A 25,222-nucleotide genomic window follows, 5' to 3' on the forward strand; every position below is an offset into this window, starting at 1 on the left:
GGTGCGTATGCTTCTTATCCTTCCATACACACCCTAAGCTGCTTGATCTCCCTCGAAGAAGCTGGATCCCGTCGAAGAACTCCTAGAGCAGCTTTGCCATACTCGATATTCGCTCTCTGCGCAAGCTCACTAGGTCAAGTAAATCGTAACTTCACGTACCGATGTACAGCAGCGTAGTGTCTGGTCAATAGCCTTGGCTTCGTTGAATGCGTTCCTATGAAGTCTCCAAAGCTAAGGCTACTTGACTGTGCAAGCGATATCTACGGTACAAGGTTGCTGGAGCGCAGATAGTGGGGAGGAGGGAGAACTCGGCGTGCATAAGGTAGGTAGATCGACGACGCGGAGGCTCAATGCCAGGCTGGAGTGGTTTGGAGGGGGCGGTGACGGTATCCAGCCTGTGAGATATTGCTTACAACTATCTTCGCCGCAGACACGCCAGCCTTCTGCTTGTCGAGACCCAGCTGGACCGATCGCAACTCCTCACCGACGATCTTCGGGTCCGGCGCTGGAACTATTGTTCCCGTCTGCAGAGCTCGAGGTAGAAACGTCCTCCATATATCTAAGATTTTGCTCTGGTTAGCAGAGCATGCAGAGCTCCTAGACGACCATTGTAGACTTACAGGGGCCCACTTCATTGCTGAAGATCGTACTCCTAAAATAGTGGTGATTGAACGTCAGTGATTGTCCAGTTAGATTACTATAACAACACTCAAGAGTTTTCGTACGAGGATACTGTGGTGCATGTCAGCAATCTTGCGCAAGGCTTGAGGAACATGTACGCGGACTCACTTGACTTCGCTCTCACCGAGCTCGGCAGACCCTTTGGCACCCCCCTGACTGTTACCACAATAGCCTTTCCTTGAGACTGATCAAGAATACGCGCACAGGCCCTTGTGGCGTCTTCAGAACCAACGGCGTGATAAGCGCCGGCCACTGTCTTGCCCTTTAGTGCGGCAATGATGCTGTCCTCGACGTTCTTGTCGTGGTAATCGAAGCACTGTGCAGCACCAAGCTTGCGGCAGTAATCGAAATTTCTCGAACTTGCGGTCGTGATAACCTCAGCCCCTGAAGCAACGGCAAGTTGAATCGCGCAAGATCCCACGCTTGAAGAGCCTCCCTATAGTCAAGCCCAAACGTCAGTATGCTTTAGGGCTTGTGCATCGGGTATAGTTACTCCACGCACCCATATCAGTACGGTCCGTCCTAATGCTTCCGGTTGTTCTGATGGGAAGGGTAACTCGAGGAAGGTCTTTTGGTAAAGTCCTGCTGCTGCTGTCGAAATGCCAAGCGGTAACACCACGCCAATCGATGTCGCAATGCCTTTGTGCTGTTAGCATTGCGCACGCCTATCGCCCGGCCTCAGTTCGAATGACGAACCATAAGGCAACTCCGCAACCGCATTCTTGGGAACGATCGCACACTTCTGGAAGGCGCCATGCGATGCATCCCTAGCTGAGTAACCATTGCAGTGCCTAACGTGCCATTAGCTTGGACTCTAGTGAGAAGGTGGCCTCTCGTGGTACGCACGCAATAACTCTCTGCCCGGCATGAAGATCACGAACATCATCAGCGACTTCAATGATTTCTCCTGCAACGTCGCAGCCGAATATTGCCGGATACTGAAGCCCGAACAGATCGGACTCTTGCATGATCCAGTCAATCGGGTTGATCGCCACATCCTATAGGGCGGGTACGGCACTTAGCCGTCGTTGACAAGGCAGATCAGGCTTGAATTACATACAATGACTTGGATCGCGACGTGTCCTTTTGGTGGTGCTGTGTAAGGCGCATTGCTGACGGTCAACGGTCTCTGCTTTGCCTTCAACGCCCAGGCGGCCACGTTCTTTGGTCTTCGGAGGAGGTAATTGTCCATTGTCCCTTGGTGGTTGGTCGCCATTGCAGCCAATGGTCAGTGTGCAGAGACTTGTAAGGTGTATTGGTGGCATATATAGAGTTGAAAGTGTCGTTGATGCCTGCTGTTAATGGTGCGGGGAAGAGCATGTGCAGTTGACAGGCCTGATACAATTGAACGCAGGTTCACGTACTCGCCAACTCTCGGCCTAAAGACTACTTATTATGTGGCATGAAGCGGCGAGCCTATATAAGAGCCAACGCCACCGTCATCCTAACATGGAGACATACTATGGAACTCGTAGGCTTGTCGAAGGCGCCTGGCGGTTCGATAGGGATATGCATCGCAGGGCGCTTAGCTGTAAATCTTTACTCTTGCTATGTAGTGAAGGCTCCGCAACCGGGACTCAGGTGTGGTTGTGGACCTGCGATACTCAAACATTTTATCGTACATTTCCCTTGGCAATGCTTTGCCACCCGTTAGCCATACCGCCGATAGTACACGCTTGAACGAGCAAACAAAATCAGATGGCCAACCAAATACCAATACATATTCACCAACATCTCAGCTGTGACCAGAAGCTCCGCTTTTTCGGTTTCTCTTGTGGCGTATCTGGCGCGGAGGTGTCGGGCTCAACTGACTCGGCCTTCTCGTTCGATACTGGCAGGGGATCCAAAGGCTGCGTCCGAGCCACAGCGCTTGGTAGCGTAGGCTGTATGCCTCGAGCATGATCTCTGCGCATATCTCGTACTCTTCGTACAAGTACTAATTCCGTGTTAGCAGACGCATCGAACAACACACCCTTCAATACGCACATGCGAATGTTTCTTCGATGTTCACCATCTCCCGCGCGCTGGTTTCCATAAAGCCGCAACCTCTTGTTTTCGCCCACTCCAGCCCCTCTTTCGCGCCGACTTGTCGCATCCCTTGCAAGTCGCACTTGTTGCCAGCGACGATGCATACTGGCAGGACTTGGCCCTGTTCTAAGCGTGTTTCTCGCTCAATCTCGATCATCTGGTTAAAGTATTCGAGGCCCTGCAGCGAGCTTCCCCGTGTAATGTCATAGACAAGCAAGAAAGCATCCGCGCCAAGATTGCTCGCAGACCATAATCCTCGATATTCCTCTTGACCTGCTGTGTCGGTGAGGTGGAGGGAGTACGTGATGCCATCGATCGTTCGCGTCACCGAGTAGGAGTCTTCGATTGTCGGATCGTATCTGAGCTAGTCAGAGATTGTTCGCATGCGCGAGAGAGGAGCCTACTCATGAGTCCACTGACTGCGCACCAATCGCAGCGTGATCGATGACTTCCCGCACCCTCCATCGCCGCAGACCGTGATGGTGATCTTCTGCGAGTTGTCCATTCCACCACCCTCTGCACTGTTGGAGACGAAGAATGTCCTGATGGCTGCTCAGCGGTTGCAGGGCCACCTCGTAATAGCAGCTGCAGCTAACCTATGCGCTATTGAGACACAAGCGACAGAAACGAAAGACGCAGGATCGGCGCCGTATGTCACGCAGAGGGAGTGTGCCGCAGTAGCGATGCTGACCAGGAGCTTGCAGACGACAGGTTGTATGCAAGAAAGCTTGTTACGCAAAACGGCCCGGAAGATTGGCTTCTGTCGCAGTGCTCAAGTACAAATATGAATGTCGTAAGCTGCGTGGAAGTGGGTGACCGTCGCAATGTCGAAGCCAGAGGCGAACGGCTGGCGACAGGCCATTATGCCATCGAACTTGCCGGCGAGTAGCAGCACCGAACAGACTCCAAAGTCGAAAAGCCTCGTGGGCGATCAGCAAGAAGTCAAAAGGACGGATATCTAGGAGCACCAGGAACAAGGGTGCAACGGTTGTGGCACCATAGCTCGAAAGGCATAAGCGCGTGAGTAGCGCACCGTTTGCGGCTGCACAGACTGCTCGAAATAATGTTTCCCCATGGTCGATCGACGGAAGGCAAACAGTCGTCCTCCTCCTTTCACGACATACAGCTGCCCCTGGATGCCGGCTTAGACCAGTGGCATTCGTAACCTACATCCCGAGGCTTGACAGCATGGAGCTGATCGCATGAGCTAGTTTACCACGACGAGCGAATGCAGTCACTCTTGTATAGGCTATATGGAGTACAAGCACACCATTGGTTGCCGCGCGTCATTACTCAGAACGCCGAGGCGCATGAGCTTCAGTCGCAAAGGACGGTCACGTGCGTGGTGTCTAAGGGATCTCGGATTAACAGGGCGAGTATCTGGAGTGCGACTGAAGTCTGTTAACCGGATGAGGTTGTTCGCGGTTTGTTTCAAAACATGACGCCTGCGCGTTGCTACGCAGTGCCCAAAGCTCAAAGTCAGGTATCTACACGAGTGTCGCCCAATCGTCAACGGCCAAACCACCCTTGATAATGCTTCCCGCCGTGTCAGTCATGATCCTCGTCGCAGAAAAGTCGCGTAAACGTGACATTGGGTATCCAGGCAAGCAAACGGAGAGCCACCCTCTCGGCACAAATTGCCCACTTACTAACCGGGCTGCTAACCCCAAGCGCCCACGCTATCGCCGCCATCCAGATAAAGAGGCATAGATGCGATATGCCATTGTATGACTTGTCCTTCCTCATGAGTATCGGCCGCCTAGTCCGGCTCCACACCTTCGTCGATCTTGTCCGGCACACCTGAAGCGCCCTCCATACTCGCGCCATGCCCTTCCGGCGGCTTGACAGCTTTGGGCGATCCTCTAGGCTCAATGCCAGGGGTAGCGACGGTGGACATGGGCGGCTGGTTGGTTGGCGACTCGGTCTTGAAGATTGCCTGTGCAGTACTCATCCCTGATGCGTGACGCGGAGATGCAGATGCCTTCGAGGCTTTGTCGGATGCTGCACCACCAGAATGTTGTGACGATGTCCGTGGCGAAACGCGGCCGTTCTAAGTCCCGGTGTCAGCCATGAATTACAGATCATTCCCATCACAAGGCTGGCGCGACTTACCAACTTCGCCCACCGCAGACCGCAGCTGTTACAGAGGTCTCGCTGTCCACTCGGCCCTCTCCGCCACTCGGGCGTGACTTTGGTGTGACAGTTCGCGCAATCCTTCGTGAAGTTGCTGCCGTTCTTTCGCCGCTTCCGCTTCTTCTTCGCCGCAATCAGGGCCTGGACCTCTTCCGCTAGCATCCGATTGCGCTTCTCCAACTGTCTGATTTCGTACTGCCACGAACTTGATTTGGTCGTTTTCAGTTCATCGAACAGGTTATCCTCGGATGCTAATGACACGTCTTGACGGCCAATGACGAGCCCGTTCTGCCCTGCGTATGTGGCAGCCGAACCGTCGGTGGCCATGTAACGGCTGCCGGAAATGCCCGAGGTGGGTGTTTGATCACCAGTCGCATTCGGCGTAGCGGAGAGCGGCTGCAACGCGGTCGAGGTGGCGGAGTCGTTCGAGCCACGCTCGGCTTTCGGATAGAGGCTGGGTCTACTAGTCTGGCCACCTCTGCTGAACTTGATCAGTCGCGTCTGGGCGACAATGAAGGTTGGCTTCAAGCCTTCAGTTGCATCGCCGGGATAAAGGGTGGTGAATGCTGATAGGACTTGGCCTCTTCGGTTGATCATCTCGTGCTTGACTGACGCCTTCTTTCCGGTCCTGGCATGTTCCAGGATCCTCCCGAACTCGGTTTTTGATTCCGTTCGCATGAGTGACTGTATACTGATGCCAACCAGCTCATCGGGTTGCCGGTCAAGCAATTGTCGGACGTTCGAAGACACAAACAAGAACATGCCGGAAGTCGACATCTTAGTCCAAAGCTCGTTCTCGCCGATGCCGCCAGCATTGACGATATCGTTCTTGCTGAGGGTATATACTGGCCGTTCCCGGCCAACCATGATGATGGACTTGCGGCCCTTGCCTTGTTCTGTGTGGAGCGAGCCGTGGCCTTCGAACCACATGTAGCCACTGTTCTTCCGCCTGATGCGGAAAACAACATTGACCGAAGCACCTGTCGAGGTGTCCTTCAGCTCACGAGTCACCGGTACAATATCACTAGGATGGCACACGGAACTGAGCGCCGTGCCAATAATCTCGCTCGGCTCATACTCCAGCACTCGCAGTGCAGAAGGCGACACCCACTGGAACAGTCCCTTTAGCGAGAGCACATGCACTACGTCGTCAGTGTTTTCCAACAAAACCTTGTCCCACATGCGCTTGGCGTAGTCTGACTCGCCTGAGCCAATCGTGGATAGGATCGCCGAGACATCGTCGCGTGGTACTGTCTGCCCAAGGTCCTGTTTCTGCGACGTATCCGGTGCGTTAATCGTATAACGAGGCATGGTCATACCTCGCTGGTAGTTGATGGAGTAACTGCCGTCTGTGCCACAGGTTAGTAGGGTTTACACCCGATCAACATACTAGACGAGGCAGCTTTTCGCCTTGAAAGCCTCTCAGACGATGTGATGCACTCACCAGGATTCTTATTAGTAACCGCATTCGGTTGCTCCACTAGATCAACTTGGAATCCAACGAAGAACTTGACTTGTTCAGTATCCCAAGTGATGGGTATCATGGTGAGCAGATTCATAAATGGTTGGCCGCCACGCCGGTAGTTGATAAGCGAAATCTGCGCTTCTCGCCGGAGGTTAATCATGTTCTTCAGATACAGCACCGAGTCGTCATCCACGTATTTACGTCGTATGCCGGGGGCAACGTTGCCATCGGGAGATTGCAGGAATCGACAATTACGACCGAGGATCATGTGCTTGGTGTAGCCGGTCAGGCGCTCGAAGTTGTCTGAGCAATAGACGATTGGAAAGTCGTCCAGTTCTGCATCGCACACGACGAAGGCGCATGACAGGTCAACAGCACCTATATTGATTTCTGCGTTGGGGCGCGTTGCAACACGCATCTGCGCATGGTCAGCTACGGTCACTATAGCGGTAAGAGGCAGAACGTACTAGTACACCAAGCATATCAAAGCCAGTCGATGAATAGGCGTTCTTGTAAGAAGACTGCATGTGGGGCCTTCCAATCATTGTTGACGGCCAGCCGCCTTCTGGAGCTTCCCAGGCGAAGCCTTGGTTGTTCGGGTTGTAATTGGATGGGTCGACAGGAAGCGGGCCGTTGAGACCATCGTACTTCTGAGTATTCTGACCAGGCACGGGACGATCCTGTCGTGAGCCTGGCACAGGATTCTGCGGCTGCCCAGTGAAGCCGCCCGAGCTGTTCGACTGTTGCTGGGCTTGGTTGTTCGATGCGGGCTGATTTGTTGGCGTGCCGTTATTTGCCGTACTGGACAAGTCGGACATGTGCAGACTGTGACTTCTAGACGGGTTCCGCGCCGTGCTACTGCCGGAATGCGTGCTTCGGTTGCCGTATTGCGGCCTCATGTTACTGCCACCGCCGGCCTCTTGGTTCTGCGCCCGTGGTGTACTGTTGGTGCTCTGCTGCGCCATTTGATGCATTGGCGAGCTCATGACGGAATTGTTGAATTGCGGCTGGTTGTACATGTTCAGATCCATTGCATCGGCACCCATGGCGCCCTGGTTTGACTGCACACCATAGTCCATTGACATGCTCATGCCAGTGTCGATATAAGGGCTGCTCATACCCAGGTCCAAACCGTGCTGTTGCTGCTGATGGTGCGCAGGAGATGCGTACGCAGAGTGAGGGTGTATCATGGCGTTGTAATTTGGTGCGGTACCGGCAAAGGAAGTGTTGACTGCAAGGTCAGTCCCGGACTCCCGCCTGCTCTGACTTCTGCGTGGATGACCTTGAGAAGGGTGCGCGGGCGATGTGCTTGCTGCCATGCCGCTTTGATCCATACCATTTTGGTCGTACCCGTAGTTGTTCATTGGCGCTGCCGGTGACGCGCCGCTATAGTCCATCATCGATATCCGCCTCATGTCACCGTCCATATGATTCTGCGTCATGTTCGCTCCGTATTGTTGCGGCATGCTTTGCCTTCTCATCGCCTTCGCGTTCTGGTTGACAATATCGTCCAGTGACTGCCCACCAACCATGCCATCCCCAACACCACCCGGTCCGCCCATCATCATGCTATCATTACCATCGTATTGGTCACCCGGACCTATTAGGTTGGGCTCATAATTGTACGTATACCCGTTCATCCTCGGTCAACGCTCGCCCGGAAAGCGAGCTGACCGTGTGCTCGCGTGCTCCAGGACGATCCCAGCAATATATGGCTCGGGCAATAGATGTACCTCGTTTATAACCTCCAGTATATCCCGCGAAACACTTCTGCATCGGATTGCGCATCCAGGAGTGATCGCTCTATGTTGTTCGACCTGTTCAGCACCCGCTCCCCCAAATGGAATGGTTGGTTGCGGGCAGTAAGTACAGTATAAGTGATGCGGTATAGCGGTCCCCAAGAATGAGCGACTATGCGCAAAGTGTACGTCAAGCGGAATAATGAAGGATAGTTGTTGGATGCGGTGCGTAGAAAGAGAGATGTGGTGACATTGCAGATACCCATTTCCGCCATCGATTAACCGTACCGTTAGCTCCCGCGTCCTCTTGCGTTAGTGGGAACCTGCACGATTACCGAATCTCGTGAAATATCCAAAAGGCTACATGTATGACAGAAGCCGAAGATGCCAAGTGAGCGTGTTTATGCCGACAAAGGCTTTCTAAAACTTTACTCCGTGCCTCGAATGGCACATTACGCCGCCTTACCCAATGCCATGCGGGTGTGTACCTGATCTCCAATATGCAAACGCTCCGCCATGCAATTACCCAAAAACCACACGCTGCACGATATGTACACACTTAGAGCAGGCCAACTAAGCCGACCATGGCAACAGCAAGTCCAGGCTGCAGCCACTGTGTTGCTGACAAGCCGAAAGCACTTGACGTCGAAGTGCCCGAAGCGTTCGACTGCCTGGTCGTAGAAGCCGCCGCCGTACCGCTAGCCCTCGACGCGCCGGACGTTCCGCTTGCGGAGGTCGAAGCGGTCGTCGGAGTGACGCTTGCAGGTGCGGTGTAGCTGAAGTTGGTATTGATGCATCCATTGTCCAGTATCGGGAAAGCGTACGTCGACATGTTACTGACATTGGATGGAATGTACTGATACTGAATGCCCTTGCGGAAGGACCATGCGTCAATGTCGTACTCGGTCTTCCAGGCCCAGAAGTACCAGCCGATCGAAGCCTGGTTCGGACCGTTTGGAGTGTAGGCCGCATTCTGAGCCTCGAACAGCGTTCGAAACCAGGTTCGCTTGGCTTGGTCCTGGGATGCATCAGTCGTAGAGTTTGCGGTGTAGCCAGTGCTCAGACTCCACTCGCCAACAAGCGTGGGCGGAATGTGGCTGTTCGCCGGGTCCATCGTTTGTGCGTACTGGCAAATGCGCTCAAGAATCTGCGTGGTGGTAAGGTTCGTCAAAGGTGGAAACGCCCAGAATTGATGGGTGTCGAGCGTTGTGCGCGCGGCCGGCACGACTGCATTCACGTTGTTGGGGTCATAGTTCTTCCACGGTGGCGGGTTATAGAAGGCATCTAAACATATCAGCAAGCACATCCAAAGCATCTCAACAAGCTGACGAACCGTGGTACGTGAAGTTGACACCGCTGGTGTTGGACGCAATAATAACGTTGGCAGCCTGAGTGTAGAAAGCCTTCAACTGCGCATCGGCGAAGATGGGCTCGTTAAGCGGCTCGATGTCTGTATTGAGAGTCAGTAAAAGCTGTTTCGTGACCGAAAAAGCAACCTACTGGTAACTACACCACCGTAAATCGGCTTCTGGAATTCGGTAGTCAAGTTTCGAAGAACATGCAGGGTACGGTCTGCGTTAGACTGGTTGTCGGGGAAGCCGATAGCTCCTACGAGGCCCGTCTCCTCCCAGCCGTTCTGCGATCCTGGTGCACCGTGCAGGTCGATGAAAACAGTAAGACCGAGTTCCTTGCACCATTGCACGGCCTGAATCAGATATGGGTACTGTACGCACGTTAGAGGCGGATCGCCATCAAGACGAGGTGGAGATGCTTGCCTGGCCGGACACATATGGTTCGTAGTCGAGTAAATCAACAGCCCAGTAGCCTAGACCAACACGCACACCGGCTGCGGAGCATATTAGCAGTGATACCCGCACGATGCGTTGCAAGTCAATCTTACTAAGACCAGCAGCCTTGATCTGCACGAAGTCATCCCGCGTATAGAATGTTCTGCGAGATTATTAGCTGAGTACGATTGGATTGTGATGGTAGCAAACATACGACCAGTGCTGCTGAAGGGTCTGGAGGCACTGTTGTTTCCCTAACACGTTGCACAGGTGCCACTCGTCCTCAGTAGCTGTGGCGTTGAATAGCGAGGGTGTCATCCTGCGATCCGGTCAGTACCATGATCATGCCACAGCTGTTTCGTTGCTCTGCGCATGCACAAGTCAACGCACCATGGTTCTGTAACCAGCCAGCCTCCAAGGTTGACACCTCTGATAATCGCCTCTGCGCCGCCCATACCACTCGCAAATAGAAGCCATGCCAAGCCTGATTTGAAAGAGCCCATCATTATGCAAGAAGGTAGCGAAGGACAGTATTACTATTTGGTGGCGCCAGTAAATGCTCACACGCTCTTTAATACGAAGCAAAGAAGTTGGAAGGAAAGTACGGAGTTTCAACGTTGGCCTCGTCAAGGAAGTCAACAGCGTGCTAGCGCTAATCTTAGACCCCTAGAGAGTGGCGTAACGGCTCCGCACGGGATGCATGCCGAGAGATTTGGTTGGCGTTCTGCTTGCCTACTTCAAACCGCCTATTGCTCTTTACACGCCCCCGGAGGTCTATGCAGCCTATGCGGACAATTTTCTGGGTCTCCCTGGCTTTGAAGTAGTTGCTAACTTGCAAGTGTCGTCCTGCCTCGCCGGCCGGCCGCCCAGATCACGATAACGCTCTTGACAACGTGCTCGCATCTATATGCGGCTCTGCGGAACCAACGCTGAGGACGCGTCAACAGATGGCCTTTAGCCGCTGCTAGTCCGAGCGATCTTTGCCCGTTCAGCCTTCTTACGTAGTAGCGTCAAACGGCGGCGTGGCCAATGTTGTTTGGCAAACAAGCTCGTTGCTACTCTCTCACACAGAAACCGGTTGCTAAGACGCAGCTCAGTACACATGCTGCGCGTGATGCTGCAAACCACCGCGGACGACTCTAACGGTGGTACCTTTGTTTCCTAGGTAGCAAGAGCTAACACCTCCCCGTTGGATTACATGTAATCGGCAATCACAAGACATGAAAGCAGGAGCAGACAAAGCCTCTCGAGATATAGGCCAAAAGTCTGCAGGACGCCGAGATTGGCTAATGATGCTGGAATCAACCTATGCTCAGTGTTGAGATGAAGTTTCTACATTCGTCTTCTTACCGTTGTGCTCCTCATACAACCGATTGCCATGGCTTCAGTGAGCACCCAGCAACTAACCTCTGGACGGCGGTTCATGCCACCTCATGACCTATCCTGCATGAACGTTGTATGCCACAGTCGCCTCCCTTTAGCTTCTCCTCGCAGCTTCTCTACGTTGTTCTTAAACCCATCCGCCTCTCTTGCTTTCATATGATCCTCTACACTGTCCCAGCCGGCCAAGAACATCGCAGCTTTCCCTTTTACGCCCTCATGCTCAAGCGTCTCGTGCGTCACGCCTCCGCACCATCCTCGCAGGTTCGTCTCCTCTTCCAGGGCCTTCCAGAACTCTGAGACACCCTCCTGGTATCCTGCTGGAGGCTCACCTTCGAAATACAACACTACGTTTTCGGTCACTGGTGCAGACAGGACGCGACTAAGGCCGCCAGCTGGTTGGAAGTCGACGTGCCACATCTCCGGCTTGTGCGTGCTGTCATCTACAATCGATTTGAACCGGTCTAAGAACGGTCCGTATGTGTCCGAGGCCATGAAGTCTTTGTGGTGCTTGAGACTGTCCCATGTTATGGCGAACTGGAAGCGGGTTGGGTTCTCGACCTGTAAAGCGGGAGTATAACCATCAGCAGTGTCGGAGACTCAAGCAAGCTTCCATACACACCTGATAGCCGAAGTTTGTCTGGTGGTGGCCATCGATGGTCCTTAGCGTGTCGAATGTATTCTTACCAACGGAGGCCGCATGGTTGTCTGGATCTCCAACGTCTGCTCCGGCTTTCAGGTCGAAGATGGCGATCTCGGTCGTAGGCATGTTGGTCGGCTCGCTGATGCTGTCGGGCTTGCGAGGGATGAATCTGGTTAACTGGAATTTATCAGTCGCCCAAAGCTAAGACGAGGCAATGAGTTGTATTGTCGAGGTCTCAATGTAAATTGCAACGTTTTTCGACAAGCATTATGCACGCCCGCGATACCGTAGATGGTCTTCTCGAAGACATCATCACCGCTCACGACCCCACTATCGCACATCGATCATGCAGAGCCGGTACGCCCCGCGCGCGTCATGGCCGAGTTCAAGGCCGGCAATGCAATACAGCTACAGCTACAGCTGTGGCACAAGAGATACTAAAGTACCATTTCAGAGGCAAGATCAATGGCAGAAGACTCGCGTACGGCGCTCGCGCGGGCATCAAAGCCCATGAGCAAAGAGCTCTTCAGCACCTTGATAACCGCAAACCACATCCTCCATTATCACAATGTTGTTGATGCCTACGGGCATATCAGCGTACGAAACACACAGGACACCTCTACCTTCTTCATTTCCAAGTCCTTGGCGCCGGCGTTGGTGTCGAGCCGAGACGACATTGAGGAATATCGAGTGTCAGATGCCAGCCCTGTGAACCCAGACGCCGGCAGAGGCTATGCGGAACGCTTCATCCATAGTGAGATCTATAAGAAATACAAGGGCGTCCAGGCCGTTGTACACGCGCACAATGAAGCTGTCATCCCATTCAGTATCAGCAGCGTCCCATTACGGCCAGTGTGAGTCGGCACAACGTTCTCCCTTTTCTGCCCACCCGCTGAATCCAGCATAGCTATCACATGGGTGGCGCTATGGGTAGGTACTGTTTCAACCACATTCTGTGCAATCTCTCAATACTGAAACGTACACCACAGGCAGCCTATGTCCAATCTACGATATATCACAGCATTATAAGGCTTCGGATAATCTTCACTCTCTGCTCGTCAATAATGAGCATTTAGGTGCGGGACTGGCTGCCGGATTCAATCCATCGACCATGATCTCGAAGACGACGAACCTTCTCCGCAACTTCGTAACGTCTCAAGCAACCCAGATGCCGGACTTTCCGCCTAATCCGACCGTCTTAATGCGCGGTCACGGATTCACCTGCATAGGCGCCTCCATCGAGGAAGCAGTCTGGCGTGCCATCTATACATGCGCTAATGCCCGGATACAGACGACGGCGCTGTTGATGCAGGGCTCTTACAATGTTGGCTTGGTCGGGGAGCGCTTTGGCGGAGGCGAGAAGGAGACCGGTACGTCGAGGTGTGCGATGCTCAACTTTGTTGTCTGACATTCTGTTCTTACAGGTCCGGCTAAGCATGAGGACATCAAGTACCTCAGCGACCGCGAATGCAAAGACGCCTGGACTGCAAACCAAGGCCACGCATACAGACCGTGGAAGCTATGGTGTGCCGAGGTTGAAGCAAGCGGACTGTATCATAACGAGCTTGGGTCTCCGCCGGGTGCTTAGAAGCTATGAGAAGGGTGCCTAGGCTACAGGGAACGGTCATCGGTAAAGTAAAGGTTCGCAAGTCATGCAACGCAGCTACAGGCCCGGCTGGCCCCGCGGCATGTGCGACGGGTAGTACGCCGGTGTGAAAGTGACGTCTGCCAGGTCTTGTGCTGCAGGTATCGGAAGTGTCCCAGTAGCGGCTGCAGCAGCCGCAAATGCTGCGGATGGATCCATACTTGGACCGCCACTGTAGCCGCCAGTGAAACTCGCAAAGTCGTACTCTGCGACATTAAGCTCACCGCTGTTATTCTCAATCGGAAAGTATTTGTCCCATTCGTTCTGTCGACGTTGTCAGCAGAAGCACTCAGTAAGAGACCAAAATAACGACGTACCCAGTCAATGTCATCCATCATCGTCATGACGGCGTCAGTGTCCTCTCCCCCGTAGCTTCCATGCCTGCTGTTGGCGCCTTCGGAGCTGCCTGGTTCCACTGGCGGCGGGCTGAAGTCCATGGGTGGTAGGGTCACTGCGGTCTGCGCACCTGACGGCAGAGAGGTCAAGCTGCCGGTTACGTCCCAGCCCCTCTTGTTGGGCAGCGCAGAGTGACTCATAGAGCTTACCCGTTCCTCCATCTGCGTGGTTGCCCTCAGCTTCCGCATGTTATGATACACCTCCATGCGGTCTCGCAAATCGGTTATGACGAGCTCCGCCTTCTGTTTCGGCGACAGATGCGGTGGGATGTCGAAGATGTAGTCCAGACATTTCCAAATACGCGGAGCATCCTTGCGCATTGGGTAGGCATAGACCTCTACCATTAGCAAGAGGGCACTGTGGTATTGATTGAATGCTCCCCTATACCAAGCCCAAGGAGCTAGTTCGGGAGACGTTTCGAGCTTGATGGCCGTCTCCATCTGCATCAGACCGGCTTCAATAAGAATCTGTCTTAGCCGATCTGGCATTCTCTGAGCCGTGCTGAACAGGTAACGGTGCAGTGCTCCGAGGAAGCAGCCTTGAACGCCAAGAGTCAGGACATGCTTGCCCAAAACCTGTAGTGGAACAGAGTCATTAGCCATGGCGAAGTATTTCTCCGTTAGCGCATTCCATGTCTTCTGAATCTTAATGATAGTTGATGTTAGCGACTTCTTCTTCTTGTCGATCTGCACAATATCAAAGAACAGCCCTCTCCGCAATTCGACGGTCTCTGCTCTGATACGGAAGAGAGTCGCATCGGTCCAGTATAGTCTGTCTTGGGTCGCAGTGGCATCGTTGAGAAGATCGGAGTCGTTCACGTTAAGTGGAAACTTGGTATCGTAATCGCCGGGTCTGATCTGCGGTCTTGGCCCTGTAGCCTCGCATGTTCGTAAGTCCAGAAAGCACAGCTGGTGCCAGAGCAGCCGTCTCACGTGCACATCTACCGGGCTCATGGCGTAATGTGTCCCATCGCGGTGCAGACCCATACACTCTGCCAGACGAATTGCCGTACCCACAAGCGCCGAGTGGGCACGTGAGACTTCCGCCCTTACCAGGGGGATGAGGTACATAACGAATGCCTGCATCACGTCTACTCTCGTGGTGCGTAGGAAGTTCGCTTTTGCCATTGCCATCTCCGTGCCAGAGCGTAAACTGTCGATCAGCGCTGCCTTTGAAGTCCCGAAGCGTTGCGTGACCTGGACATCCGTGAAGCTCACAGCAGCGGAGAACATGGCTGCGAAGACGACGGCTTGGGTGGCAGGCACAGGCTCGCTACCGGTCGCTATCTGGGCCCAGAACAGAGCATACTGAGTCTCAAATGTCGGTCGATGCACCGCGCGACACACCTGGTGCACCGCGAAGAAATATTGCGTAACAAGCTGGTCGGCTGCAGCCTTCGACGGCAGATAGTCAACTAGACTAGTGTTCATGTTGGTGCCAGGGAAGAAGAAGCTGGAAGCAGGAGCAATGTAGTCCGGTCCAGGCCCGATGTAGCTCTTGGGGCTCGCCTTGATAGCGTGCTGTTGCTGCACGTTCGGGTGAATGTCACGGTGGTCTCTCGCTAAAGGCGAATTAGACCATCTCGACTTGCCACCCGTGACGTCCTTGAGCGTGTCGTTGAGCTCGTCCACAAGCTTCGGTCGAACCCAACCGCCGATGCGCTCGGAAATGCGCATCTTGCCCATCTGCACGCCTAAATCCATCAGCTCGTCGTCGCCGTTGTCTTCGTACGTGTTGTCAAGTGCGGCCAAGGGGGTAGGTTCCAATACATCTTCATCATCGGGCGCATCGTCGGTATCGTCCGCGTCAATATGAGTGTGGCTGTCCACAGGTGCGATCCTCGTCACATTGGCGCCTCCGGTATGCGGCTTGCCGGATTTACTCGCCATCTCCAGCTCCAGGTTACGCTCAAGAGCGCCCATCTTCTCCTTGAGGTCGGCGAGCTTGGCCTGACTAGTCGGATCCGCCGTCGCGACATAGAGACAGTCGCGCTTGAAGCGGACACAGTTCGTACATGGCGCGACCTTGTCGCACTTCAACTTGCGTCGACGACATTCTAGGCAGCTTGTGATCAGTCGGTTACGACGCCGAACTCTGTGGACCGGTGTTTTGGAAGAGGATTCGGTAGGCGAACTAGGCTCCCTGAAGGCAGATAAGCCAGGTCCGGGTGTCGATCCAGCAGAGCCTATGGGTTGCTGGCTGCCGACGTTTTCTTGTGAGTACTGATACATCCACGAGTCTGCCATTGCATCCCAAGTAGCGCTATGTTGGTGGCCAAGCGTTACGGCCGAAATGCAGGTGGAAGCCTAACACGGCCGGAGCAGTCGGCGTTGCGATTGCCTTGAAGAGGTTCGGAAACCGTGCCTCTCACTGGTCAGACAGGACGGATTCTCGTTAACGTGCGCAATACAGAAGGCCATGTGGCGACGATGAGTCGTGTTTTCAACGGTTTCCAGGAACAACGCCTCGCCGTTTCGCATTCGCAAGCTGAGGGAGAGAAGCGAGCCGAGCCTTATCAGCAATTTGCAATCTGTCGTCCTACCGCTTTGGACTACGTTCCATCGAGACTGAAGCTTGTTTGAGTACGACTACGCCCATGGACCTCATCATAGCCAAAATATCGCAGTTCAGCGATTATGGCAGCATCTAAGGGCTGACTTAGCCGCATTATGCGCGACGGTTTCACGTTGGCCGACAGCATTGAATGCGCCGGAATGGGAACGTCAATGGTCCTAGTATTGTGCGTGCCTAGCTATGCACACCCCATCTCCCGACCTCCTCCATCGCCTTCCGCTCCCCATCCGCCAACGGACTTCCCTCCTCTCCAAGCACACCCGCTACGCACCGCCACCCATCTCTACCGCCTCCGTGCCTCAATACTTCCTCCCTAAACCGCTTGCCAGCATTCGGGTCCACGGCACCGTTTGCGGAGCGCTGAAAGACATCCCTCCAAATCTTTCCCGCTATAGCTCGATCGAAGAGGTACGAGTAGTAAGTCGCTCCGTAGCCGAACAAGTGCCCAAAGAACCCCTGCCAGCAAGTCCCAGGCGGTTCAGGGACCTGGGAGTAGTTGTTCCAGACCTCATGGTATAGTTTCGTACTCTCACCAATGCCTCCTTCCGGCCAAGTCAAAGGTCGGGCAGAATGGTACTCCTGATCTAGCATACCGAGAAGCACCTGGCTTTCGATCTCCGCACCCTGCATTCTGCGGTCGAGCTCCACCCGCTCCTTGATCCGGGTTGGGTCAAGGGGTGCATCGGTTTCCCAATGTCGAGCGTAGAGCGCTAGCACTTCGGGCGCAGAGGCAAAGTTCTCCATAAGCACGGATGGCAGCTCGGCGAAGTCGGTGGCACAGCGCGTACCGGCGACATTCTGTAAGGCAGTGCGCCCGCAGATCGAATGTAAGGCATGACCCATCTCGTGGAATAAAGTAGTAAGTTCACGAAACGTCAATAGGGTAGGCCGACCGGAGTTCGGCTGAGGAGGGAGTGAGAAATCGCAGATTAGCGCGATAGTGGGGAGTTGGTAGAGGGCATTGCCGTCACGAGGGTTGAAGTTTGTCGCCAAGCCATCGTTGGCGGCTTCCTGCGCGGTCGCAAACGGGCTGTCAGACTGCGAAGAGAGCTCGGCAGCTTCTTGCATCTCTTCTTCGCTAATGCGGCGGGAGCATCGCAGAGTGAAATGGGCGGGATTCGGGCTCTTGCCAGCTCGCTCAAATAGATCACAGTAAATCACTGCTATGTGGCCCTCATGATCGTCGATCACATCTAGGCGGCGTACATCCGGGTTCCATGTCTCGCCCGGCAGTGTCTCCTTCGGGACAAGCCGAATGCCATAAAGTCGATGGAACAGGCGTGACAAGCCTTGCATCACCGTGCCGAGCGAAAAGTAAGCGGATAGGAAGTCGGGCGCGCGGGTTTTCGAGCGCATGCCGGACATGAGCTGGGCTGTGTAGTAGTCTCGGTCCCATGCATTCAGCTCGGCCGGGAAGTTGCCGACCCTTGCTTCTGACCTTTTGAGCTCCAACAAGTCCTGCACCTCTTCCCTAGCTCTAGGTGCATTCTCCTTTGCGAGCGCATCCAGGAAGGAGGTCACCGCTTCTGGCGTTTTTGCCATTTTGTCTGCCAGCGTCAGTTGAGCGAAGCTATCGTAGCCGCTGAGCTTCGCTAATTCTGCTCTGCGCTTCAACATCTGCTCTAGTCTTTGCAGATTGCTGTGTGACGACGTCCGGCTTGCCATATAGATCTCGCGCCGGGTGTCGGCATCCTCGACGTATCTGAGCGCAAGTGTGGCCGGCATACCAACCGTCGGCAGCTGTACGGAGCCCCATCGTGTCAGCTGTCGAACAAACAGCGGATCCATGCCCTTCAGCCTGCTCGACTCCAGGCTCAGCGTGCTTTTCTCCGCCGCCATATTCTCAACGAAGTCGTTGCCCACTTGTGCGATCTCGTTTGAGATGTCAACAAATGCTTGCCTGTCCGTCTCAGCCAAGTCGATGGCCGACTTCGAAAAGTCTTTAATCAATATGGCAGCAACGGTACGTTCCTCTTCGCTCCATGAGTCGTAGATCTCCGGTACAGCAGAGGCCTTCTTCAATTGATCATTCAGCCCCGTAGTCGTGTTGAGTACGTTCATGTACTCAAACATGGTCGCATAGGCCTGGCTCGCCGCAGCCTGTACACGCCGGTCCGGATGGACGGAACGAACAAAGTCGCTCAAATCGATCACGCGACATAGTAGGTCGCTCAATCGATCCAGATCTCGAGCGACTCGTCTGAGCTCTTCAACGGTCTGATACGACAACACGGCTGTCACTATACGCTCACACTTCGCCAACGTTACCGAAGCAAACTGTTGAAAGCCCTCTGGTCGCGTGAGGTACCCGTTCCGGAACAAGCCTGTCTGTCTGCCGCCATAGTGGTACTTCGTCTTTGCCGAAAAATCCTTCCAGAAGCCGGGTGAGTCGAAGATGTGTCGTAACGTCCGGTCATCGTGGGAGGCGCTGGATGATGCCTTCGACACTGGCTGCCACTCTTCTGCTACTGCCGCCGCCGCCGCTGCAGCACCCTTGGCATTGCTGCTTGTGACAAGACACCTTTTAACGATCTTCCGTTGTCGATGAGCGCATTGCGGGCATGTCCAAGCCTGCCGCTCCCATCTCTTCAGCATGGTCCTACTACACGACGTGAATGTTCTCTCGTGGAAGATATCGTCTGCATAAGCGGCGTTGTAGGGCTCCGGCCCGCACCTCCGGGATCTTGCTGGTCGGAACGGAAGCATTGGAGCGAATGGAAGCTTCAGACGGAAACATTGAAACATTGAGCAGCCATTGATTGAGCTCACTGCATCGCGTGTATGGCCTTTCACCAGCTGCTGCGGCCGCATGCCGCTCCTTTGGCTGCCCTTAGTGCAGCTCTTGTGCTCTACCCTACCAAGACAGTCCACGCTGACGGTCCTGTAGCAGACCCTATCCAGCAAATAGTACGTCCCAAGCCACGCTCACCCTGCACATAGCCCCAATCGCTCACATTACGTAGCGCCTGCGCAAACCCATCTACGATATCCCCGCCGACGAGCCCACTCCCGCCGACATCTCCGCGACCACACCACCGCCCGCTTCAGGCATAACAGACAAGCCGCAAGATGAGCCTTCACCCCTCACGCCGCGGAGACCCTCGCCCACCGACCGTCTCGCGGCCGAGATAAGGCGCGGTCGCCTGCTCCTTCACAGCTACGCCGTACGCGCCGAGGACGCAGTAAACGGCGGAATGGACCGCTTCATGTCCGCCGAGCACAGCTTCACCTCCACCGTCGCCTCGCTAGCACCGCCCAAGGAGAGCAACGAGAAGCTGCTCCCGGGTTCGATCTACGTGCTCGTAGCGGCAATGGCCGGCAGCATCATCGCGCGGAATCGGAACATCCTCATCCGCGCTGTGACACCGCTCATTACGGGAGTAGGGACAGCGACCTATGTCATTCCGCGCACGACGCAGAACGTTGGAAATTTGATCTGGAGCTATGAGGAGAAGTATCCTGTCGTCAGAGACAACCATCTTCGGGCTAGCCAAAGCATAAGGCACTTCATTGAGACCGGCAGAGCGCACAGCCAGATGGGCTTGGCAATGGCGGAGGAAAGGGTGCAAGGTGTACGACAGGCGGTGGAGGATTGGCTGAAGAAGGGGCAATGAACGCGTATTAATGCGGTCTTTTGCTCATGTCATAGCAGCCCCCTGTAACATACGTCAGGAATTAGAGTGTACAGACTCCGAAGTTGCCATGTGGTGAGCGGTGTAAGCTGTGATCTTGCCGCTGAGTTGATGGTTCTTTCTCATGTTCATTTCGACACGAACACTAGCATACTATGCGAGCTCCATGCCTTCTCGTCACCTCATCGGCGGCGGCTCCCAAATCGTGATGCGAACGGACGCTGCATAGGGCACGTAGGGGGGCCTGCGCCGCTGCTCAGGCTGCTGCGAATGCCTGATCTTTTAAGAATACCGAGTCAAGCTGCTCTCACTGGCGTGTATCCATTCGCTGACGCCCAAGAGGCAGCACGCCATCCTCCTCACGCTAACCCTTGAGCACTTACGGCTTCCTAGAGGCGGTTCAACCGACAGCGGGAGCACGCTTGGATAGCGCATTGCCTGCAGCGGTAGATGTACCTAGGCAGATGGTCGCGGCACTCCTCACTCTGCAGTCCACTTTCATTGATCCTAGCCCAGCTATCATGGTCACACTCGGGGCGCTCTCTCGGGTTTCGAGCAGCGGCCGCGACAGCATCGGCGCCTGCAAACGGGTCCTCATGATGAGCCACATCGTGAGCTCTGGCCATCAAGCGATTCTCGTCCCATTGCGGACAGGTACACGTCTTCCAGCGCAGGCGACAAATGTAGCAGAATTGAGCGCTGCAGCGGCACCTTGGAATAACTGTTAGCAAAAGGGGATGATTGAGTGTTCTGGTAGACGTACGTCATGTGGTTACAGCCAATGGTCAGCTCGATCAGGGCGCTGCATGCTGGGCAGCTGCGCCAGCCTTCCTTCTCGGCAAGCTCGTGGACCTCTTGTGACTCCTTCTTCTCCTCGCAAGTCCCCTCGTGTGGAGCCTCTTCGCAGGAGATGCAACGAGTGGTCGTGCATGCTGGGCAGGTTCCAGAGATGGGAGTGCGGTTGCCATGAGGGATGTATGCAGAGCAGCGCGGTTCCTTGCAGTAAAGCTTCTTGTCGTCGTCAAGCTCCTCTTTCTTGACCAGGAAATCCGCTCTGATGTTCAGAGATAGAAGGGTCTTGATTTCGTCGAATGAGATGGTCTCACGACAGCAGCGTGGAGGGTAGAGACTGACGTCCACCAGACAGCTCCTGAAGAGATCGTCGAGGCAGCCGTTGCAGTAGAAGTGCTCGCATGATACCTGGTAGCAGTGATCCGGGCCGAAAAACTCGATGCAGGTGACGCATCTGGATTGCTTGACGACCTTAGCCACGGCCTCCTCTCCATTTGCCATGTGCGCAAGTGCGAGTGGTTCGAAGTCCTCCACAGCCAGTCCACGGTCTTGACGGCATCGACGTAGCCCTGCCTCGAAGCTTTGTAATGCGAGCTCTACGTCGGAGACGAAGAAGCCATCCTGGCCATTCTCGGCCGCAAGTTCTCGGAGATCCAGCAATTGCATCTGAAAATGAGCTTAGCAGTTTCCTCGTCCGCCTCTTCGACAACACGCGTCCACTCAGCCGTCGACTCCATGGTCGATGGACCTGATAGCCGAGAGGATGGACCCGATACTTGTTTTCTTGTGCTGTTCGCGCAACACAAATTTGCTGTCCACCGAAGTTTGATTCGGCGGCATGCACGCTTTTCAGTCGTGCGACGCGTTTGCATCACAAGTGGCGCAGTCATTCACTTCGTTTCAATTTCGATGCACGGACCTTGCGACGGAAGCATTCACGACTCAGCTCTTGAACAGCATCAAGCCTGCCTCGGCGAGATCGACATCTTCCTCCATGTCTTCTTCACGCTCGTCGTCAGCCAGAGTCACCCTCTGCCCAAACAGACTCCCAAACAGCTCATCTGCTTGCCGCTGACCCCAAGTCCGCCGATCCTCCGGAGCCATGAAGTTCTGCAGTTTCTCGTGAACCGTATACCGCAGCTTCCTCCCTTTACTGGCTTTGACATCCACATTGCGCTTCGCCTTCGCCTCTCGGCGCATCTGAAAACTGAGATCAATGTTAGAAGCGGTAATGGAGTCTGCACTTTTCTGCTCGAGAAGTTCTTTCAGCATCAAGCCGTAAAAGTCGGCATCGTCGTAGATAGCTGGGTCTTCGGTGATTTTGTTCGCGATCTGAAGTGGCGCGCACGAGCGAGCTTTACGTGCCCGCGAGGTTAGGCGCGGCATATCTGAGAGATCTTGCCGTATCGAGTCTAGGACAGTTGTTTGCGGTGCGTTGCCACTGAGCAGACCACGCCGGGGTGCCGCTATCTGATGTTGGGTTTTCTTTGACCACTTCTGCAAAATAGCATTGCGACGCTCGACACATTCTGCTTCTTGCGTCTGCATGTGCGACCACAGCTTCGAAACCGGCACCCGACTTGTTGAGACTGCACGCTTTCGCTTCTCACCAGTTCGTGCTGTGAGGAGCTCTTCTCGGAAGCTATCCAGAGACGACCATAACTTGAAAGCTGCGGCCTCTGCTGCCTGCATTGCAGCTGCAGCATCGTTTGTCGGACGTTGCAGCTCGTCGCGGGGAAGACCGGCAAGGGTATTGACGCCCACAAGCGCCTTCTGCAGCTTCATACGGCTGCCGAGAAGGGCATCAAAAGCGGCACGCTGCTTCTTGACCGCCCGACCTCTTTCTACATCTGCTTGATTGGCTTGCGACAGAGTAGCTGCGATCTTGGGCGCATCACGAGCGGTCTGCTGCATCGCCTCGCGCACCCTTTCCGCTCGCAAAGCTTGCTCGTTGGCTCTACCCTCATTCGCGGCATCTTCACTCAGGTCCGTTCCAGACGTCTCGTCCTCGAGTTCACTATTGCCATTGACAAGTTCCGCTTCAGAACTGTCATCGCCGACAATAATCTCTTCTTCATCCGCGCTGTCCTCATCATCGAAGCCTTTGGTAAACGGATCGTCTCCATCCTCATCGTCTGTCACTGCATCTCTACTGATGCGTGAGCCGCGATATTGCGAACCAAGTGGCGCATTCTTGGGTTTGCGTAGCCTACTCTTGTCGACATCGACATAGTGCTCGCGTGCGTTGTCTTCCACCTCCACTCCGTCTTCATCCTGACTTCCGCTAACACTGCCGTCGCCGAAGCTGTCGTCCGCTTCTGGATCGAAGTCTACTAAGACCTGCTCTCCATCTTGCTTACTGCCTGTCCGAGGCGCCATGTTTCAATATCAACATCTGAGGTACCAGGCTTTTGTCCAGATTCCAAGCCAAATTTGCATGTGAAGATATGCGGTGCGGAAGGTGTCCGCTGTAGATCTAATCTGATTGATCTCCGCCCTAGTGGCTGGTCCCGTACGGCAAGCCGCAGCCCGCCTACATGTACGTACGCCATAGAGTCCGTGCTTGAGCTTACCTCGTGCATGGATGATATCAAGGCTAAGCTGATCTTCAGATAGTGAGCGCCGTTATGTCATGACTGCAATAGTATAACCATGGACGTCGCGTACGATCACGTGCAAGACGAAGCGTTGACTCCCGCAGAAGTTGCAGCACAGCGCGAGGCCTCTGCGGAGACATCGCAGAACCTCAATAACGACCTTCAACAAGCTTTCAGGGCCGTTAGCAGCTCGCCATGGGGCACACGACTCGGCGGCTGGTTCAACCAAGCACGCAAGCAAGGTGAGAGCTTCGTGTCTGAATTGCAGAAGGAAGCGCATGATGCGCAGGAACAGGCAACCCATGGGTGGAGCGCCTTGAGAGATCAGGTTGCGCAGCGAACCAGAGGATTGAGCCTGGATGCGAAACCTGGAGAAGAGGCTATTGTGCCTGGGGAGGAGGCTGTACCTGGAGCACCCAAAGCCAGCACCACGTTCGCAGAGCATGGTAATGCTGAGGCATCAAGCGCTACCAGCGGAGAAAATGTAGAGAAGCCTGAGAGTCTGCCCGCAGACATTGTCAAGGAGGCCGGTACGCTGGTTGCAAGCTTGCGAACTACAGCAGCAGCACGACTCAAAGACTTGCAGAAAGCTGAAGATGCCGCGGATGAGGCTCTGTTGAAGTTTGGCAGGAACATCCGTGATTTCCTCCGGGAAGCAGTGACCATTACCGCACCAAGCGATGATGACGCCAGCAAGCCGAAAGGCGTCGATGGTGCCGGGAACGAAGTGCTGTTCGAGACTTCCGAACCGGGGACGGGCAGGAAGGTCTTTCATTCGACGAGGCTTGATGCACAACTGCATGCTATCCACACAACAGCCGCATCCTTCACTGATGACCCGCAAGGGCCGCAGTGGGAAGCGTGGCGAGGCGATTTCGATCCGGAAAAGAAGACCGATGACATTGCGCACGATCTTGACAAGTATGACGAGCTGAGACGGGCGATGGAGAAGCTGGTGCCGGAGAAGGTCGAGTACAAGATGTTCTGGATGCGGTACTACTTCTTGCGGAAGGCTATCGAGGAAGAGGAGAGACGGCGAAAAGAGGTGCTGAGGGGTATGTTCATTCTACGAGATCTTTTGTTCATTGCAGACTAACCTGTATATAGGAGCAGCTTCCGGCACAGCAGATGAAGAGGTAGGCTGGGACGATGATGACGAGGAGCCAGAGCAAGCTGCTACACCCGGTGCCGCCGCTCCGAAGACCAGCATTGCACCGCACAATGAGTCGACTACGACACTGAACGCTCCCGCTTCAGCCAGCAGTGACTTCCTGAAGCCCGCTGAAAGCCGCCGAAGCCACGAAGACGAGAAATCTGTCGCTGGCTCGGATGCGAGCTATGACATTGTCTCTGGCGCTACGAGTCGCGCGGCGAACAGTCCGAGGGAAGAAAAGAGAGACCTGAAGAAGGACGATGAAGAGGATGATTGGGAGTGAGCGTGAGAGATGTGTCAGCGGCGTTCGCAGGAGTATCGTGAAGGCCGGCTTATTACCCACTCGATTTTGGAGCCCGTGAATTCAGTTGGATGTAAGCGTCTGGAATAAGTCGAGAACAGCATCATGCAGAAGAAGATTTGAGACAATATTACCATGCTCATCAATAACACGCAGCGTACTTATTCTTGCGCTTCCCGCGTTAACGTACCGCCGAGCACGCGATGATCGTAGGCCAATCTGGAAGGTTTGCTAATGTAAGATGCATACCTCATAGTTGTCCTACTCCAAGGTGCC

The 25,222-nt window shown here is 54.6% G+C and overlaps 12 protein-coding genes across 12 annotated transcripts; 3 read left to right on the plus strand and 9 right to left on the minus strand.

The window, feature by feature from the left end:
* Nucleotides 1-294: 294 nt before the first annotated feature.
* BAUCODRAFT_30581 (uncharacterized protein) lies at nt 295-1,965 on the minus strand. The gene is made up of 8 exons (XM_007674428.1): nt 1,742-1,965; nt 1,528-1,679; nt 1,378-1,472; nt 1,184-1,320; nt 790-1,117; nt 726-732; nt 621-652; nt 295-559 (listed from the first exon to the last, which is right to left on the minus strand). Exons 1-8 carry the CDS (start codon nt 1,895-1,897, stop codon nt 348-350), a joined length of 1,119 nt encoding a protein of 372 aa, XP_007672618.1. The 5' UTR covers nt 1,898-1,965; the 3' UTR covers nt 295-347.
* Nucleotides 1,966-2,370: 405 nt separating this feature from the next.
* On the minus strand, nt 2,371-3,588 carry BAUCODRAFT_365674 (uncharacterized protein). The gene is made up of 3 exons (XM_007674429.1): nt 3,114-3,588; nt 2,668-3,068; nt 2,371-2,617 (listed from the first exon to the last, which is right to left on the minus strand). Exons 1-3 carry the CDS (start codon nt 3,212-3,214, stop codon nt 2,406-2,408), a joined length of 714 nt encoding a protein of 237 aa, XP_007672619.1. The 5' UTR covers nt 3,215-3,588; the 3' UTR covers nt 2,371-2,405.
* An 880-nt stretch (nt 3,589-4,468) lies between these two features.
* On the minus strand, nt 4,469-7,839 carry BAUCODRAFT_63884 (uncharacterized protein; the record flags this gene model as incomplete). Its single annotated transcript, XM_007674430.1, has 4 exons — nt 4,469-4,759; nt 4,822-6,191; nt 6,287-6,725; nt 6,775-7,839. 4 exons carry the CDS (start codon nt 7,837-7,839, stop codon nt 4,469-4,471), a joined length of 3,165 nt encoding a protein of 1,054 aa, XP_007672620.1.
* Nucleotides 7,840-8,605: 766 nt separating this feature from the next.
* BAUCODRAFT_119716 (glycoside hydrolase family 5 protein) lies at nt 8,606-10,339 on the minus strand (the record flags this gene model as incomplete). Its single annotated transcript, XM_007674431.1, has 8 exons — nt 8,606-8,713; nt 8,804-9,330; nt 9,380-9,496; nt 9,547-9,769; nt 9,822-9,892; nt 9,947-9,996; nt 10,048-10,152; nt 10,224-10,339. The coding sequence occupies 8 exons, from the start codon at nt 10,337-10,339 to the stop codon at nt 8,606-8,608; spliced, it is 1,317 nt and encodes a 438-aa protein (XP_007672621.1).
* Nucleotides 10,340-11,014: 675 nt separating this feature from the next.
* BAUCODRAFT_30585 (uncharacterized protein) lies at nt 11,015-12,199 on the minus strand. Its single transcript, XM_007674432.1, has 2 exons — nt 11,836-12,199; nt 11,015-11,774 (listed from the first exon to the last, which is right to left on the minus strand). Exons 1-2 carry the CDS (start codon nt 11,980-11,982, stop codon nt 11,265-11,267), a joined length of 657 nt encoding a protein of 218 aa, XP_007672622.1. The 5' UTR covers nt 11,983-12,199; the 3' UTR covers nt 11,015-11,264.
* Nucleotides 12,200-12,321: 122 nt separating this feature from the next.
* Nucleotides 12,322-13,444, plus strand: BAUCODRAFT_64075 (uncharacterized protein; the record flags this gene model as incomplete). Its single annotated transcript, XM_007674433.1, has 4 exons — nt 12,322-12,710; nt 12,764-12,790; nt 12,850-13,226; nt 13,281-13,444. The coding sequence occupies 4 exons, from the start codon at nt 12,322-12,324 to the stop codon at nt 13,442-13,444; spliced, it is 957 nt and encodes a 318-aa protein (XP_007672623.1).
* Nucleotides 13,445-13,519: 75 nt separating this feature from the next.
* Nucleotides 13,520-16,143, minus strand: BAUCODRAFT_119676 (uncharacterized protein; the record flags this gene model as incomplete). Its single annotated transcript, XM_007674434.1, has 2 exons — nt 13,520-13,765; nt 13,819-16,143. The coding sequence occupies 2 exons, from the start codon at nt 16,141-16,143 to the stop codon at nt 13,520-13,522; spliced, it is 2,571 nt and encodes an 856-aa protein (XP_007672624.1).
* A 502-nt stretch (nt 16,144-16,645) lies between these two features.
* Nucleotides 16,646-19,066, minus strand: BAUCODRAFT_63450 (uncharacterized protein; the record flags this gene model as incomplete). The annotated part of the gene is made up of 1 exon (XM_007674435.1): nt 16,646-19,066. The coding sequence occupies one exon, from the start codon at nt 19,064-19,066 to the stop codon at nt 16,646-16,648; it is 2,421 nt and encodes an 806-aa protein (XP_007672625.1).
* A 186-nt stretch (nt 19,067-19,252) lies between these two features.
* BAUCODRAFT_63573 (uncharacterized protein) lies at nt 19,253-20,085 on the plus strand (the record flags this gene model as incomplete). Its single annotated transcript, XM_007674436.1, has 2 exons — nt 19,253-19,336; nt 19,435-20,085. 2 exons carry the CDS (start codon nt 19,253-19,255, stop codon nt 20,083-20,085), a joined length of 735 nt encoding a protein of 244 aa, XP_007672626.1.
* Nucleotides 20,086-20,492: 407 nt separating this feature from the next.
* Nucleotides 20,493-21,396, minus strand: BAUCODRAFT_119717 (uncharacterized protein; the record flags this gene model as incomplete). The annotated part of the gene is made up of 2 exons (XM_007674437.1): nt 20,493-20,814; nt 20,867-21,396. 2 exons carry the CDS (start codon nt 21,394-21,396, stop codon nt 20,493-20,495), a joined length of 852 nt encoding a protein of 283 aa, XP_007672627.1.
* A 303-nt stretch (nt 21,397-21,699) lies between these two features.
* BAUCODRAFT_365746 (uncharacterized protein) lies at nt 21,700-23,381 on the minus strand. The gene has a single exon (XM_007674438.1). The coding sequence runs from the start codon at nt 23,272-23,274 to the stop codon at nt 21,838-21,840; it is 1,437 nt and encodes a 478-aa protein (XP_007672628.1). The 5' UTR covers nt 23,275-23,381; the 3' UTR covers nt 21,700-21,837.
* Nucleotides 23,382-23,462: 81 nt separating this feature from the next.
* On the plus strand, nt 23,463-25,166 carry BAUCODRAFT_30590 (uncharacterized protein). Its single transcript, XM_007674439.1, has 2 exons — nt 23,463-24,547; nt 24,600-25,166. Exons 1-2 carry the CDS (start codon nt 23,548-23,550, stop codon nt 24,926-24,928), a joined length of 1,329 nt encoding a protein of 442 aa, XP_007672629.1. The 5' UTR covers nt 23,463-23,547; the 3' UTR covers nt 24,929-25,166.
* Nucleotides 25,167-25,222: the final 56 nt, after the last annotated feature.

This window comes from Baudoinia panamericana, assembly GCF_000338955.1.
Source record: "Baudoinia panamericana UAMH 10762 unplaced genomic scaffold BAUCOscaffold_2, whole genome shotgun sequence".
NCBI classification, from domain to species: domain Eukaryota; kingdom Fungi; phylum Ascomycota; class Dothideomycetes; order Mycosphaerellales; family Teratosphaeriaceae; genus Baudoinia; species Baudoinia panamericana.